At 40.1% G+C, this 17722-nt stretch overlaps 1 protein-coding gene across 2 annotated transcripts; it reads right to left on the bottom strand.

Annotated features, from left to right (window-relative positions):
• Positions 1-1156: 1156 nt before the first annotated feature.
• Positions 1157-16708, bottom strand: LOC146560146 (capZ-interacting protein). Of its 2 annotated transcripts, none has more exons than XM_085244020.1 (6): positions 16548-16708; positions 4539-4622; positions 4331-4396; positions 3707-3775; positions 2761-2973; positions 1157-2235 (listed from the first exon to the last, which is right to left on the bottom strand). In XM_085244020.1, exons 1-6 carry the CDS (start codon positions 16551-16553, stop codon positions 1825-1827), a joined length of 849 nt encoding a protein of 282 aa, XP_085100146.1. In that variant the 5' UTR covers positions 16554-16708; the 3' UTR covers positions 1157-1824. The 2 variants fall into 2 exon arrangements, with proteins under 2 accessions (XP_085100146.1, XP_085100145.1); XM_085244019.1 differs by having other exon boundaries at positions 4539-4625; positions 16548-16706.
• Between the last annotated feature and the right edge of the window lie 1014 nt (positions 16709-17722).

The following is a 17722-nucleotide window of genomic DNA, read 5'->3' as shown; positions in this document are numbered from 1 at the left end:
CGTAAGTATTTGCTTAACCAAAGCATGGCTCCACATAACGTTTATTGTTTGGTTTATCTCTTGATGACCCATATATTTACTCTGTCCTTGCAGGAGTGGTTCAGTTTATCAGTGGTTCGGATCATGTGAACTTATGACCTTTCAGAAAGCTGTTTTTTTGTTGTTGTTGTTTCTATTATTGTGATTTGAATTGAACAACGACTTCAAAAACGGTCGATACAAATAAACGAGATATTTACACATTGAAGATAAGTTTTATTCCACTGCTGAAACAGGTTTAGGAATTACTGTAACCTCTTCCGGATTACCACCAGAGGCCGACATACGCATTCTTATGTACACTTGTTAGCAACTCAGTATTGTTAGACATGGACAAGGCACATGCTGAAGATTAAGCTGAGCATGAGAATAGGGAAGAAATATGATTTAAAGTGACTTTGAACGCGGCATGGTTGTTTGTGCCAGATAAGCTGTCTTTTGGTCCAAAGATAAAAATATCCAGTGAGGTGCAGGCCATATCAAGGCCACTCCACCCCTCACAACCAAAGTATTCAGAGTTACACCATGACACAAAGCTAAAATAATAAGATAAGAAGATAATAAGATGCACCTAATCTAAGTGAAAGTGTCCGGTGAGTATAAGTCACGCCTTTTGTGTCAATAAAGGAGCTTTTTTTTTTTTTTTTTTTTTTTTTAGACATGTCAGATGACATTCTTGGTATTTGTTAATGCTTAAAGGAGTATCCTCTGGCTTTTGTTTTCCATTTATTCTGAGCTTTGTTCAAGCTGAAAATAGAGAAAGCCAATGCAGAAAATTACATTAACTTCACGGACTAATGCTAATCGCCAAGAAGCAGTTTGTCTCATGTTAATTGGTGCAATGACACTATTAGTCAACAGTTTACACACATTAACATTACTGACATGAATTCTAAATAGAAATTGTAAGAGCGCTATATAGGGGCAATTCTGCATTTGGTCAAAGTACAGTTTCCCTTTATTAATGACAGTGTCTTAATATAAACTCTGACTTTTTGGCTAAAAACTCCTCAAGACCCTCCTGTATTCCTTGGAAAACAGTTTTCTTTGGATGTGGTATATTCACTGATACATGACGATCCAACAAAAGGAAAAGAAAAAACAAAACATAAAGGTATTCGTTATGTAAGAAAAAAGCAGTTTATTTTCTTAACATTTCTGTGCATGATTTCACAGTAGCACTGTGATTTCTATATTTTGAAGTATACAAAATAAAAAGACAAGCATAGATCAACATACATTAATAACAAAACAACTAAGTTAAAATTACATACTTTGCTTAAAGTACTTTGGTATGACGTCAAAGCATTTATATATCTGCTTACATATATATGAACTATCTAATACATTTTTGCCTCTTACCAACCCACAACGTGGTAGCTTTAAACACTTCTGTGGATGTGTCAGGTACTCCTGATATGGAAGTGCACTCTTGACATTTCGACAAAGAAACATTTGCATTAAAAAAGAAAATTATAAAACAGGAGTCTTACAGACTTGGTACGACATGATGGATGTTTCCTGTGCTCAGGGAATACAGCATTAACTGCCATACTCATTTCCATGTGCACAAGCAGCTGCTTCTCATGACTCTCCAGTGTTTTGTTTTGTTTTTTAACTTATCAGCCAGTAGTAGGCGACAGAGGGACTTAAGAGCTGATATAAAGAGATAAAACCTGAATAAAATAACTCTTAAGGAGGAGTATTTCTCTAACAGTTTCTCAGAAAAGCACTGAATAACTTATTCATATATTTGGTATTTTTCATGTAAACATTCACACCCTCTCACTTCCCTCCTTCATCTGCCTCCTGAGGTGTCTCTCCCTGCCTTTCTTCTGCCCTAATGTCACCTTCTTTCTGCTCGGCAGGCTCTGAAGCCTGCTGTTCCTCCTTCGAAGCATCAGAGCTTCGGTCTTGTTCTGCTTCATGCTCCATGTCTTCCCTGTTGTCGTGGTCGCTTTTTGTCATTTCAGCGTTTGCAGTTTCACAGTCCCCTTCCTTGTTTTCAGCTTCTTTAAGACTACATTCAGCTTCCTCTGATGGGCTGTCCAAAACCTGGTTCTTGACCCCATTTTCTTTTGGGCTGCACAGTTCACATGGGGACAGTCCACTCCCGAAGCCTTCCGCCTCCTCTCCAGCTGATCTCCTGTGCTGTCTTGTGGGCAGTCGCCTTTTAAATGACAGTCGTGCGCGGGTCTGTGTGGAAAAAATAAGCAAAAGGATTAATTTTACATCTGTAAGAGTGTGCAGGTTTTCAGCTTTAAATGATGCAAGTAACTGTTTAGGTTTAATCAGCATATGCGTGACAGCACCAAACAAATGACACCCAGGGACTCTAACTAGGCTAAGGGGATTACATCCTCAATCCACCCAGCAGGAGCACACATGAACTACAGGAGCATCTTGCTTGAGCTTATCCAAGGCCGGCCTGTTTAAACAGACGTTGCAGAACCCCCACTGAGAAGCACGTCAGTAGGGATGGGGGGGAAATGTACCTGGCTGTGGTATCACAGCTTATTCGGCAATTAGCGTGAGAAACACGGGGCTTCAATGTGACAGCAACTCATGTTGGTCATTTTGTGACAAAAGTCACACAAAATTCACCACGAAACATAAAAGAAAGTTAAAGGTGTCATGTAAGGTGCATTTTGGCCTTCTGAAAGTTCAAAGTAATAAGATAAAAGTAGCCTAACTATACTATAAGGAGGAAGCACACAGCACCTTGTTGATGCTTGGCAATGGGGTCCCTTCAGGAGGGCTGTCGAAGCTGATGGGTTCCTCCTCTTCACTGGATTGATGCGAGGGTTGCAGGGTGGGAGTCAGAGGGCTCAGGCGGCTGCAGGGCATGGTGGGGGACAGCGGTGCCTGTGGCAGTTTCACCTCTGGAGTCTTTGGTGAAGGCAGCAGAGCAGTGGGTGACAGAGCGAGGTTGGCCTGAAGGGCAGGAGGGAAGATCCTGAAGCCAAGATACTAAAATTCGTCCATGAATTTTAAACTTCAATAACTTATAAACATACCAGAATAACAGTTTACTGAAACACAGAACTTGCTTTATAAGGAGATTAGGTGAAGCAGAAACTAAACTCTAGCATTTCTTTGAACATGTGTAAATAATATTTCCAGTCACAACGTGAGCATCGTTCTTTGAAAACTGAATTTAACTCATTACTTTACAGGCCTACCTACTTGATATTGCTCTGCGTACAACTACAACATTCCGGTTTTAAAATGTCACTGCTATAAGTCTGTCCTTGAAAAATCAAAGTGCTACAAATAGCCGACAAATTAACCCCGCCAACTGATGTCCTACCTGCACCGGAGAGAAAAGAAAGAGGGAGAATCGGCAGCCCTTTTGTCCCATGGCTGCCCACCGTGTGAAATTGCAAACCAAAGGAACTCAAGTAGCAAGTTAAAGCCTCGCCAGAACCTCTGTAGTCTGTGATCCAATTAGCTCATTAATCTGTGCAGATTGCTGCATAAGGCACAAGCCTCTCCCCTTTTACCTCCCTGCATGTGAGCGGCTCAGGCACCAGTGAAAACAGAACAGCGGGTGGCAGTAATGCTTTAAAAAACAGACTCCTGAATACTCACTGCAATAACCCATCATTAGTGAGCTTTGCAGCTTTTTTCCCCCCTCCTTCACCAATGAACCATGTGTTGCACCAACCTGCAGTTTCTCAATGACGGCAGAGTTCTTCAGCTTGACTTTAATGGGATTTGGTGGAACAGCAGATTTCTGCCAGAGAACACAGTTAATGAAAGACAAACATACAGTGGATTCACAACTAATATTTGCTAAAAGCTAATATTTATCAAAAGTTAATATTTACTAAGAGCATTGGTTGATTGTGCTTTAAGGCACTTTTTCTTATAAAGTAGCCCATTAAGGCATATGTCCTACCAGATGCTAAGAATTGTTATATACATTTAAACATATTTCAGTTTTGTTACTAACAAAATATACATTTTTATTGTTTTTTATGCTTATGTAACATTTCTGTTGTGCTTTTTATTGGCCCATAACTCAATGATAGATTTGCGTAGTTTGTTTGGCATGTTGTCATTTTACTGGGAGGAAAAACAACAAGCCTTTCCCAATGATTGAGGCAGAAGAAGAAAACCAAAAACACAAATAATAAAATACCACATTTATCAACATTACACTACCCACTATGTTGAAACTGTGAGGCTGCAATGAACATGCACAGTAAACAAATCCAAGTCTGTCTTCTGGGGACTTTCAAGAAGCCAAACGTAACACGCGGGTCAATGAACGAACGCGGTGACTCACATCTGACTCGTCGTTATCATCCGTTTGATTTCGCAACTTCAGGGAACACGGAGGTCGTCTTCGAGGCTACAAATTTAAGGGAAGAGAACGAGCAATGATTCACTAACTGCTTCCTTTAAGAAAGCACATATATTTGAATAATGTTCTGCACGGACATACATGTTTGTAGACTTTTGTTTTGTTATACAGGACAAATAAAATGCATTACCTCGCCATTTGAGTTGGGTATTGGAAGAATATGACCTTTGAACTTTCCGGCCAGCTCAGCCACCGACGGCTTGGATGGAGAATTCTTCTGAAAGAAAGAAAAAAGGAGAAAAAGTGAAAAATACTGTATGAAAACTTAAATATACTGAAAAAAAAAATAATTAGTTTTAGTATTTCACACACAGACTTCAAAGGTTAATGACAATTCCACAATCGTGACACAAGAACAGTGAATAATATGATAATATTAAGCAATATTTCTATATAGTGTGTATATACTATAACATGAAAAAATCAAAACCTTAAACATAATAGTGCATCAAGACTTTGTCATGGAAACCAAACTGTGGAACTGAAAGGCACTTTTAATTACACCCCCCCCCCTACTTGTCTAAGCTGAATGTTGTAACAAAGGGGTGTAACTTGCTGAACAAACAGAGCTAAAACATCATCCATTTTAATAAACATGGCATGTGCAGAAGGCAGCAGAACACAAATCATGTTCTAAGATTAAATAAAAAAAAAAAAAAAAGAAAAAAAAAAGAAGTTTTTCGCTTCCTTCTTCTTAACAAGACTCCATCAGCGTGCCGGTTTAGTCAGGTCCTTAGAGGATCTCATCTAGAAAGCACAGGAAGTGAGCCCCCCCCCCCCTTTCGCTCGGTCTCTGCAGCTGTTCCACATCACGCTGCAGCCTGTGACAGGAGGGACCTGTCCTCTGCTTCAAACTGTTATCACTTCTTGGCTGCTTTACTTTCAGTCTCTCCCACTATTCCCAAGCTGATTGCTAAACATCCCTCCTCCGCACTTTGCTTTGATGGCCAGTAACTCCACTCTACCGTTGCTTAAGTAATAAGTTTGCTGACTGTGTCAGACCTAAATCTAAATTGAGAAAAACAACATCAGTACTAGTTTTTTTCCCAGGGTCTAGGTGCATGTTATACCAAGTATTGGAACCGTGCATTAGCTGAGCTATTTGTTTGCATAAGTTGGCAGTCGAAGTTATGCCAGGACTGTGCAAATTCCAGTGCATGATGCAGCCTTTTAATGGTTTGCATTATATTCACTGCTTGTGGGACCCCTCCTTGTCTCTTTGTGGCTTTCATATTACATCTCATTACCATCATACTTTTATTGACCACTAAAAAGCTCGTGCCTCTCCTCACATCTGCGATTCCAGTCACGTTTCCTGGGTGTGCACTCGCAGTTCACCCGCCTTGCACATTTTGAACTGTGGCCCATGAAAACATGGATCTCCCAGGCTTCATAGATAGACACATTCCACATTTTAATCACACGCCTTATTTTCCTTCCCCCCCCTTGTTCTCAGCATGACCTCACCACCTTGCTCCCTCCACCCAAATACGTAATGGCACCAGCGAGCCTCGCAGTGCCTCTCGTAACATTTCTCTGCATTCTAATCCAGAGCCAGCCCTTTTCCTGAAATCTCTTTTGTCATTCACGATAAATAATAATTACAAGTGACCACCCACTCGTCATGCCATTATTTTGTAACCTCTAATTGTTTAACTATTTCCTGTCCTTCAAAAACAAATGCCTCCTTGAGAACAAAGTCAAAACACGTGCAGGGGACAGGAAGTGGAACTCTTTGTTTTGTATATCTATGCGCTGATGTTTTAGGTGAAGAAAGTCATGATTGCAGTTGGAAAATTGAAACTGCTTATGTGCAGGAAAAAATACTACAAATTATTAAAATATGGAGAAGCAAGTAAAAGTAAAATTGATATATGTAAATGTCAAGAGGGTCTAGGAGTGTTAGTTATTTAACATCTGCACAGCTTCATAAGAACTAATTGGAGGTGCATTATTATTCTTTCATCCTTCTTTTATGTAAGCCCTTATCTTTAATGAGCTTCTTCATGTGGAACGAAAATAAGAAGAAGAAAGTGTGTACATTATTGTACTTTATTGAGCCCCGTGGGGAAATTGCTCTCTGCATTTAACCCATTCACTCAGTGAAGCAGTGGGCAGCCATTGGGCGCCCGGGGAGCAGTGTGTAGGGACGGTACCTTGCTCAGGGGTACCTCAGGGTAGCTGTTAAGGGGAATCGAACCCCCGACCTTCCGATCATGGGGCAACCACTCTACCTACTGAGCTATCCCTGCCCTAAATGTCACGCTCCATAAAAACTCCCGAATTTAATGACACTTAATACGCATTTATATAAGATGATAAATGTAATTCTGTTCATGCATAATGTAAAAATATCCAAGACGTGTATTATCAACACATCAGCAGTTACTTTAAAACTACAGTCTTGCATATATTGAGGTAACACCCAAGACCATGCGACATACTGTCTGTGGACGTAAAAACAGTGGTTTTATTAGGTTTCTCATCAGCTTTGAGTTTCACAACATTTTACAGATACAAAGTCAGCACTCTTATGAAAAATGAAGTGCATCTTAACAACGCCAGTGACAAAAATCTTTTTCCTCTCAGCTCATGAACACATATAGCTTCATCAACTGTGTCACCAAGATGACAAAAAGGCTTCTGGTGGGTTATCACTACTACACATGCTTAACTTTGGTGGGACCCCAAGCTCAGTGGAAGAGTGGGAAACTATGTTTCACTATGAGCAGGGCAAACTATTTCTGGGGCTCTAGGCCTGGGAAAAAGCACCAGAGCTGTGTAGGCTTCCTGGATCACAGCTCTACTCTGTAACCCCCCGGCTCCTAAGAGAGTGTGTCCCTGGACATGCTAGACCACATCTGAAACATACCATAATCTAGCATACAGGGCAATTGAACATATCTAAAAAAGGAAATGTCTTCTAAAATGGTAAATGGCCTGTATTTGTATAGCGCTTTACTAGTCCCTAAGGACCCCAAAGCGCTTTACACATCCAGTCATCCACTCATTCACACACTGGTGACGGCAAGCTACATTGTAGCCACAGCCACCCTGGGGCGCACTGACAGAGGCGAGCCTGCCAGACACTGACGCCACTGGGCCCTCTGACCACCACCAGGCCCTCTGACCACCACCAGTAGGCAACAGGTGAAGTTTCTTGCCCAAGGACACAATGACCGAGACTGTCGGAGCCGGGGCTCGAACCGGCAACCTCCAATTACAAGACAAACTGCCAACTCTTGAGCCACGATTGCCCCATGTGTGACACACACAAAACCAGGCCCAGCTTAAATCCAAGAAAGCTTCCTGGAAATAGCTCATTTAGGTTCGCTTTTGCACAAATTAAAAGTGTTCTTACCATTCAATAGCTGCATTTTGATGCTTTCAGTAAGACTGGCGTTTAATGGATCAGAGGTAAAGTGTATCGTCTTTAAGTAAATGATTGACCGCAATAATATAAGCAGACATATGCACTATAGCCCCCACCCCAGCAAATATCTCCACACTGAACAACCACCAGCTTTGCAGTCTTTTTGACATCTAGTCGAGTTTGTAAAACAATATGAAATTGAAAGGTGTGAAGGAAAGCCACTGATGAAATATACTTCTCAAACATTGTCTAGATGTCTTTGTTTGGCTTTCTATCCAAAGAAGGTTTCGTTCCCCCCCCTGTATCAAGTAGGGGGGGGGGGGGGGGGGGGGTCATCGATCGAGTGGACAGTGAGAACATCAGGAACTATAGCCACTGAGTAGACAATGTACTGCTCACACCACAGCTTTGTAAGGAGAGGATATCTATGACAGTGTAACATATTTACCATGTAACAATTTAAATAGATTTTAGATAAACATCATGGCTGCTGTAATACTTCCGGAGAACACCATGTAAGAGGATTCACTAAGATTTGGTTTGTTTAATAAAAAAATAAAAAATAAAAAAAATAAAAAAAGGTTCAATTTGTCTGGTTTTGTCAGAGTGAACCTGTATAATACTTGGAAACAAAATCCATTCATTGAATTCTATTATTGTAGGATATTTACCTTATAATATAATGTGCGCTATATCAATAAAACTGAGTCTTTGTGGTCATATGGTGACCAGTTTTGACCTGAGATGTAACGTCACCATTTTAGTCATGCTGGGACAGTACTTAATGGATGAGCCGTGTTAATTTCGTTGATTAATTCTTTTAGTCATAGTTTTTATCAACAAGCTTTTTTCCCCCTGACGATAACTAAATAAAAACTAATGCACAAGGACAAAAACTATGATAAAATGTATTCACACTTGCGTAGACATATAAAAACAAGATGAAAATGTTCTGGTCAGACAAAATCCAATCAGAGTTCATCAATTTGTGTAGAAAGGCGGGACGAGTTTGGAAGTGACCCAGAAGTACTCTCCTTGTGCCGTAAGGTTAGACATGAATTTGATCTGCCGCCGACAAATGGAGCGGGAGGAGGCAAGCTCCCATGCTCCCTGTTTCTCATGAATACGTGATAAAATGTCAACACATGGGATGATAATAAGAGTAGACGCATTACACTTTTGATTTAAGGAAAATAAGACGCTTTGTAACTTTTGTAACACTTCGTTTTAGCCAGTCTACAATAATGTTACGATATTTAGTCAACTAAAACTAGAGTAAATGGGGGGGGGAAAAAAAAAAAAAAAAAAAAAGGAATTTAGATACTAAATTATGATTATAACTAAATCAAAATTTGCTGCCAAGTTAACACTGCCCGTGAGAACGGAAATATTTGATGCAGTCACATCAAATACTTTAAATCCTCATTTATCTGAGTGTGTGATGTTGGGGCACCCTGATATACAAAGAGCACGGCAAACAGTCAAATATCACTTCTGCTGGGTGGTCACAGGGTTGGGGTCAAACACGAATGCATCTGAAGAGATTTAGGAAAAATGTGGATATTATCTACTAGAGTAATCAATAGATAAAGTGAGAAAATTAGAAAAAGTAAAATTGTACTAACAGTGGGACCAAAACTGGAGACTCCCGTTTGCCATCAGGAAGACGTTTCTATGGTTACCTATGAGGTTTAACAGTGTCTTTAAATAACTAACTGAGAAATTAAGGTGCTACAATTTCTTTAAAATCAATATACTGCGCTAAAAAGATATTTTGAAATTGCTAAGAAAATTATCTACGAATTCCACATTTTCTCTGTGGGCTGTGCTTAGAGACACAAAGGTTATTGCTAACCAGTGCCTTAATTTTTAGGCTGTGGATGGAGACACGAGGTTTACTGTATGACTAGCAGAAGGAGAACAGAGAGACCACAGATCACACAAAACCAGTTATTGTCCGTTCCTGTGATTCCCATTTCCAGAGGCAGGAGAGAAGAAGCACATGATGTTAGTCTGCGTAAATCTTAAACATATCTGCTTGTGCAATTGTCTGAGAGCAAGAAGCCATGTACATAAAGGAGCTGATAAAGGTGCTGTCTGGCGCAGGATCTTTTAACTCTCAATCCTAATAATGTCTAACTGGCGAGCCTCAGGGTGTGGATCGGTGAAAGTGAAGATAAATACAGCACACAGCTGTTCAGCAAGACTTTGTTCCATAGGTTCACCAAGCCTAATGGCTTCAGTTTGAGTCTGCAGACTTTTCACAAGTCAGCGTGTTCTGCCAGGGGGAAAACCACCACAGTTAGCAGCTCCCTTCTGCCTACACATGTTAAGTGGCGAGAGAACAGACAGGCACTTTCTTGCTAGCTGCATTTCCAGGAAAACATGATGTGTTTTTGGACCAGACCTCATCTGAATATGTCAGTTTTCCACTGCCCATTACTGGCACCACCGTTGTGTGTTTTCACTTACGTGTGCTAGTGTTATAAAAGGTCCTGAATCAGAGGGATGAGGTAAATGGACAAACTCATTCACTTGTTGCTGCAGCCTCCGGGGAAATGGGAGGTACTGCAGACACAGCCTAACACTGTCGACTGAGGAGACAAATATTAAATAAGCATCCAGAGAAAAGGAAAACAAATCCAAATGACCCGAGAACAGAAAGCTGCAGATAAAGTTATTTTTCCCAAGAATACCCAGAAGGCCAGAACACATTTTTCTCAAATGTGATAAATGCACCAACAATATCAATATCCCAAGTGACTTTAACTGCGATTTGATTAAGAAATTGTTAATGTGGGAATGCACTGTTTAACAAGAATCTGAGAAACAAAAGCTACCAGAATATGTGAACAGCTCATGGTAGAGATTACAGCTCCCAAACATTTGAACTTATTCAGGAAAACTTTAGTGAGTCTCACAGGGCTCTGGTATTCTCATTCACTCTGATCCAAACAGCACAATGACAAGCCATCAGCATAGTGAATCAGATGGTTGACATTGTGGACTAAAGAACACAGACAGTCACGGGATGACATCATTCAGTGAAGTCACTTTAATTACATGGTACCTGCAGTGTGCCAGAGGATCTGGGATCTGTTCAGGCATAGCGATCATATTTTGGCAATAGCCTGAATAGTGTAGTGATGGAGTAAAGGGATTTGAAGTGGCACATAAGTATGAAACTGGATGTAGACAGTGACATTATATATGCTGCTTGTGAATAAAACATTATTTTTTCCCCATGATTTCTTTCTGTTGGGAATTCAATCTATCCTCCCACTTTTCCACTACTCTACCACTTCCTCTTCCCAACATTTTCTTAACTCCATTCCTGGCACCACAATATTCTGCTAATGAGAGTTGAACTGCATGCGTTTCTAGATCATTTCAAGCAAACTTAAGGCTTTCAGACCGGAGATTGTGCAACAAACAACCACCCTGTACAGCAGGATGTCATTTGTGTTTCAACTGAAAACCTTACAGTTTGACTTTACCCTACTACCACAACCACAGAGACCCGAGTAGTATCTACATGTCACCTGTGTTCTACACAAATTTATAAAAATTTGATTAGGTTTCCAAACAGTATATGTGGACAGGTTAGCCCAACATCAGCCTGCTACAACGTTTAAACTGAATCATAATTTTACTGGCAGTAGAAAGTCTCTAAAAAGAACATGGTGGCACAGTTTAGGTTTGCTAAGTTTAACTGAACAAACCACAAGACTTTTGATGATTTGGTCTTGTTTTGCAGCCAGATAACATCTTGCTGTCATTGACTCGTACAGCAGCTCCTATGTACACCGCAGTATTCTTGAGTCACATGTGAGGCTATATGTCACACAGCTAAAGGTTGACCGAATCTGGGTCATTCAACAGGACGATCATTTCAAACTTCCCAGAAAATCTGTAATGAAATGGCCAAACATCAGCCTGACAGAAACATGCTGGTGTGATGTTAAGAGCTGTGCATAAACGAATGCCCACAAAACTCAAAGAACATTGTAAAGAAAAGTGGGCCGAAATTCCTCCACAGCGATGCGAGAGACTGATAAAGTCATACAGAAAACAATTTCTTTGAATTTTTGCCACAGCAGAAAAAAGATATTGAATTGTTGGGCCTACATAGATTTTTACAAGACTGCATGAAGTGCTATGAAAACTCTTTTTCACATGACTGTACATGCCCAAACCCACAGGATGCACGTGTCTTCCAAGCTACAACAACCTAAAAATCTCAATACCTTTCACACAGTACATTCAATAATAAAGCAACAATGATGAAATCATAAATATTCAACATCTTAAAGAGGTTGCAAGATTTTCCTTTTTAAGAAAAATGCAAAAGTTGATGTGGGAAAAAGGGCAATTGCAAACTATGTGCATCTTGCAGCATTTATTGCATTTGCACTACTTTCTGCCAAAAAAGGAAATCAAGAGCATGGCTAAATGCCACATTTAGAAGAGGGTGGTTGAAGAGGTGCAGGTAGCAGGGGTTAACTGTTCTGCAGGGAGATTTGTAAGAAATGTATAAACTCATGATGATAGTGTTTTTGTAGTTTCCACTTCCTCTGTTTGGCTCACTGTTCTCAAAATCCTTCTGCACGTACCTCACATTTTTTAGACTTTGCGCTGAAAAGTCAGCATGTTTGAGAAGCTGCAGATGTCTAAGACAGCACAAACAGCCCCCCCGGCCTTTACAAACTTAAATGGCTTTGACTGCAATAACTTGTACCCTGTCAGCTCTGTCAAGATGAAGATCTCAAGAACTTGCCTGCAATAACAAAGCTGGGCCAGAAGTTGTGTTGCCAGCATTCAAATTACAATGATTTCTTCATGGTGTACATGCATGCGTTCATGGTGTAATTTTTAAGGGCAAACAACATGCGTGTTTTGCTTCTACATATCAGTGTCCTCTGCGTTATCTCTTCTGTAGTTCCCACCCCACACACAGTATCTCTCTGCTTCACGCATTGCTTTGAACTGTTAGCTCTGACGAAGTCTCGTCCTGATAGCAGAACCTTTTGGTCTGTGTGGGCTGCAAATAACAACATTGTTTAGGAAAAGAACAAAAGTGTTGCAGTAAAACGCAGCAAAAGCATTTAGAGGATTATGGGGCTTAATGAATCATTTGATCGGTCGTAAAGGTGCAAATAGCCTCCTATGACTCGAGGTGCTATAATGAGGGTCGACGTGGAGAAGTAACTTCAAGCAGCAAAGCAGAGAGTAGACATATGCAACACAAGGAGACATAAAATGCCTTACTTTGAATTAAACTTGGGCAATTTCACATCTGATGGGAACAATTAAACTGCTTCAGCCAGCTGCAGAATCAAGCCCATTTGTCAACCAAACACATTGTGTGCATCCCTCAGGCGTGAAAAATATTATAAATTTACCCAGTTCTGATTTTTTCCCCTCCAACTCCATTTTTTAGATCATCTCATCTTTTATTGTTGCAGCTCACTTCTTGCTGAATGAACCGCCACCGACTCCTAGTATGATTATTGTCATACTAAGGAGGATGATTATTGTCTGCAGACAATAATCTTCGTCTCCCTCTCCAGACAATAATCATTGCACTCATTCATACAGTGCATCTGCATCTTCATCTGGGAACATGCACTGCAAACATTATCAGAGAATCTAAGCATTTTTAAGGAGTGCAAGTTACTTTTTTGTAATGAGCATAGTCCAACTCTCATGTCAACAACAGTTAAGTTAGGCCCCCCAAAAAAGTGTTTATTTTCACCCTGTTACTGTTATCCCCAGGGAAACTGCATGCATTGTGAAATAATCAAGAAAAACTGCAAAGAGCAATAAGATTCTGCATGAAATTATTTTGCGATTACATCCTTTTGGAAGTCAAAGCTTTTGTATAACAAAAATAAAGTTAAAATAAGTAATAAGTAATTAGCCTATAGAAAGCATAAGTTAACTACAAGATGCTGGCTGTTTGTCCAAATGTCACCCAACTCATCCCAACAATGCTCAAAACTGTTTTGGAAACATAAGTGAATTTTATTAACTGTAAAAGTCACAAAACATTGAACAGACACCCCACTGTGTGTGCTTTAAACGGAGATATAGCCATAACGACTCCGTGACTCAGAGGATAGGCCACAGTGTCTTCCACTTTCCTTGATCTTAGTGTTTTGCATTCCACTGAGTTTCACGGTCAGTTAGGTGTCTGTTTTATGTTTGCTACAGAGTGGACCATTCATTCGGTGTACTGAAACATGGCACATTAGCACTGGTTAGGAAAACAAGGCAAGGCCCATCAACAGGAATTAAAAAATAAAAAAAAAAACACTGTCCAAATCACACATATATGGGTTTATTTTACCACACATTGTCTAACATTTATGCAAATGAGTGTAGCGTATGTTTAGTGAGATAGTACCTCATTTGCATTTTTAAATGAGAAAGTAATTAACTCGAAAAGTTTCACGGTGATATCTTTGAGATAAACCGTTTTCAGATAAAAACCGAGGGTATATTACCACAGGCATGAGTACATTTATTTTTTGCCAACCATTTTTGAGCTGAAATGTCAGCAGTACATGTCCCAGTTTTATTCCTACCTATCCACTGAAGTATTTTTCCAACACATTCTTGGAGTAACAACCTTTGTTACCTTTGTTTGCAAATTAGCATGAGCTTAGATAAATAATGCCAGAAGTTTCTTCCTGTTAAAAAGGAGTTTTTCCTTCTCCCAGTCACCAAGTGCTTGCTCTTAGGCAGTCGTCTAATTGTTGGGGTTTGTTCTGCATCGTTGTACCATTTTTACCTTGCAGCATTAACCACCTTGAGGCGACTGTTGTTGTGATTTCGAGTTAAATAAAACTGAATTTAAATAAAGCCACAGGTGCATGTGAAAGTAAAAAAGTCACCAAGTTTAATGGTGATCGGGAATATACATGTTTATTTTCTTTCTTTTTTTACTCTTTTCGTCTGTAGTTGTAGTATACAACCTTTGACAATGGACTACATGTACCAGTGACTGCAGCGCTGCGAGCACCATTTAAAAAGACATGTTGTTGTAATGCAAAAGTGGAAAAACTAACTCATTAGCAAATGTCTGGCTGGTACAGACTGAGTTTCTGTGTTATTGGTCTCTTTACTTAGGATTACATAATAAATGTGCATGCCATATGGTTGGCAATGCGATCTCAAATACTCAGTACTCCAGCTGTGGGGATGTTTTTCCATGAGAGGAAAACCACCACACATGCATATACAGTACTAATTTTCAGGTGTTTGTGCACATACACACAAACACACAGTTAGAGTTCCTAGAAGGGAAACACAAAGTTTAAGAACTTCCATGTGTTAATCTTCTCCTTAGGCTGGCTTGAAGGCGGTGACGTAAATCAACATTTGTGACCGTGACCCATTCTTTGACTATGCTAGAACCACACATTGGCCACCATTAGCATGTGACATCCAAAACTAAGCTAAAGACACTTGGATGACAAATTTCACTTCACTAATTGTGGTAATTGCGGAAAGACCAAATGAGCGCAGTCATCAATAGATCCATGAAACTGCTGACAGGTAATAGCAGAATATCCGGGTCTATATGCTGTTCACAGGCTCCCAAATCAAGTCACACTGGGTTTTTTTAGAGGGTACAGAAAATGCATCAAATGCACATCAAAGCTTTGCTTCAGGATGAAAGTTCAGTTTTTGATTATTTTTTATTTTAACAGTTTCATTTCACTGGAAGTATTTCAAATCATAAATACTTGTTTGTTAAACGCTCTTATCTTTCAAGATTTGAAGGTGGTCCCTATTTGCTACACAAAAAGTCGAATAAACTCGCAAGGTGAACAAGTCGAAAGCAATTCTAAAGAATGTGAGATCGGTTTTGTTCTCCGTCTTCTTCTGTGGTTGGAGAAAAGGGGTATTTCTGCTATTTTCCACATGAGATTAAAAAAACTTAATAATGATGTCTGAGGGAACAGCTTGTTTTGCAGGGAGGAGGCCGGGAACCTGTGAGCACACAGTGCAGGGGAAGACTGAACAGACTTCCTATACCATAAAGAAGAGCTCGTGTTCTTTCTTTTAGCTTCAGCACAAGTGAGTAAAGGAAAGTTTGGGTTCTGAGAAGTGGCAGGAACCCCCAAAAGTCCTTACAGAAGACTTAAAATTAATAAAATAGCAGTTTGAACTGTAAATTTGCCATCGCGGCAAAACAGCATCTGGTGAAAGATGTTCTAAGAGTTCCGTTTCCTTCCTCTACACTGCTGTTGTGTTGTTAAATTGTGACCACAAACCTGTTATTGAAGCATATCAGCCGGAGGCTCAAACACACAGAGCCAAATAGGTTAAAATTGGTGTGTCTTTAGTCTCTATGCTTCAAAAACAGACACACACACACACACACACACACACACACACACACACACACACAAAAAGAAAAATCCAAAAAGTGAGTCTGAGTTTAAAAGCACATCACGCTGCTATCACGTGCTGATTGCTATCACAAACCACACTATATGATCATCTTAGTAAAGACATAGGACACGCTCATAATGAACCATTGGTCAAACATTTGTTAAAACATTGCGCAAACAAGTCCCAGTTCCCCCACAAATATCCCAGTAATAATACTGAGCACAAATAAACTCTCCTATGATGCAATGCCTTAATTTCAACCACACAGTCTCTACACACAACCAGATTAAATGTTAAAAACATCTGGCTTCAGAGCACGGGCTGCATAACGACTGCGCTCGGAGTCATATATATAGTTTCTACCTCCATCCTGTTGAATGTGGAAAAGACCGTCCCCTCCTGCGTAATTCTCTCCTTTTCGGCCTCTTGGAGCGAACTGCTGGGTTGTGAGGAAGGTGAGAGCGGGGAGAAGCGTAGCTCGTAGATAGAAACTCTGTGTTTATATCTGGAGCCAAATCAGCCTCATGGAGGTGGGAGGAGCGGGCAACTTTCACGCGCATTTGGCTCCTTCAACGCCGTCAAGTCAGTCGGATTGAAAATGCCACTTTTCCCAAAGCCTTTCAAAATAAAACGCACTTTGCCGTCACTCAAAATTACTTTTGTCTTGCAGGTTTGGCAGCTGCAGGGCCGGTCCGTGGCATAGGCCGTATAGGCAAATGCTAAGGGCGCCGTCCATCAGGGGGCGCCACGCCAGTGCCACAAATGTTGAAAAAAAAAGAAAAGTTGGTACTATTATTTCTAAATACAAAAAATAATCCCACGTTAATTAAAATGCAAAGTAAAGCTTATTTAATAGAAATATTATTTGTTACAACATTACGCCCCCCCCCCCCCCGCACGGTGCGCCCCCTCCCTTCCCGTATCATGGTTCCTTTTGGACGTCACCACATCAAAAAATCAACACAAGATGTCAAAACGGCCAAAACTGTCAGGTGCCCAGGGAAGAAAAAAGAGAAAAGAAGAGGAGGAGAAACGAGAAAAAGACAGAGGTAGGTAACGTTAGCCTACATGAAATTATTTGTCTGAATGTGATAGTAACCTAAATTTTTAGCATTAAGCTAATGTTACATGATTCGCTAATTGCTAATCAATAAATAGCTAGTTAACTGTTTTAACGTCAGTTAATATTGTGGAGGGGGCTAAATTGTTATGGAAAATAATAATGTAACGTTAGGTAATTACAGTACTCCCACCTTTCCCACCATTCCTCATTTGTATTCATCTTTTAAGCAGGTGTTTTTTGTTTACATTGTTATTGCCTTCTGGTTAGCTAACGTTTGCCCTGCAGGTCACTTTTCCACCCCTGTATATATTATAGTTGTAAGCCTAGTTGTTAAAGTGCACATCATTAATGTTAATTAAGCAATATCACATGAGAGGGAATGCTGTTTTTTAATATGAGCACTGCTGTGATTCGGTCAAAGATAATCATAACATAACATTCTCATATGATATTATACTGTTACTTTGCATTCTGC

The sequence above is a fragment of the Mchenga conophoros genome, linkage group LG14 (assembly GCF_057382185.1).
Source record: "Mchenga conophoros isolate Kocher_MC1m ecotype Shallow Benthic linkage group LG14, M_conophoros_male_GT1.1, whole genome shotgun sequence".
Lineage (NCBI taxonomy): Eukaryota > Metazoa > Chordata > Actinopteri > Cichliformes > Cichlidae > Mchenga > Mchenga conophoros.
The sequence above is the reverse complement of the archived record's forward strand: the minus strand, read 5'-3'. Positions and strand labels throughout refer to the sequence as shown.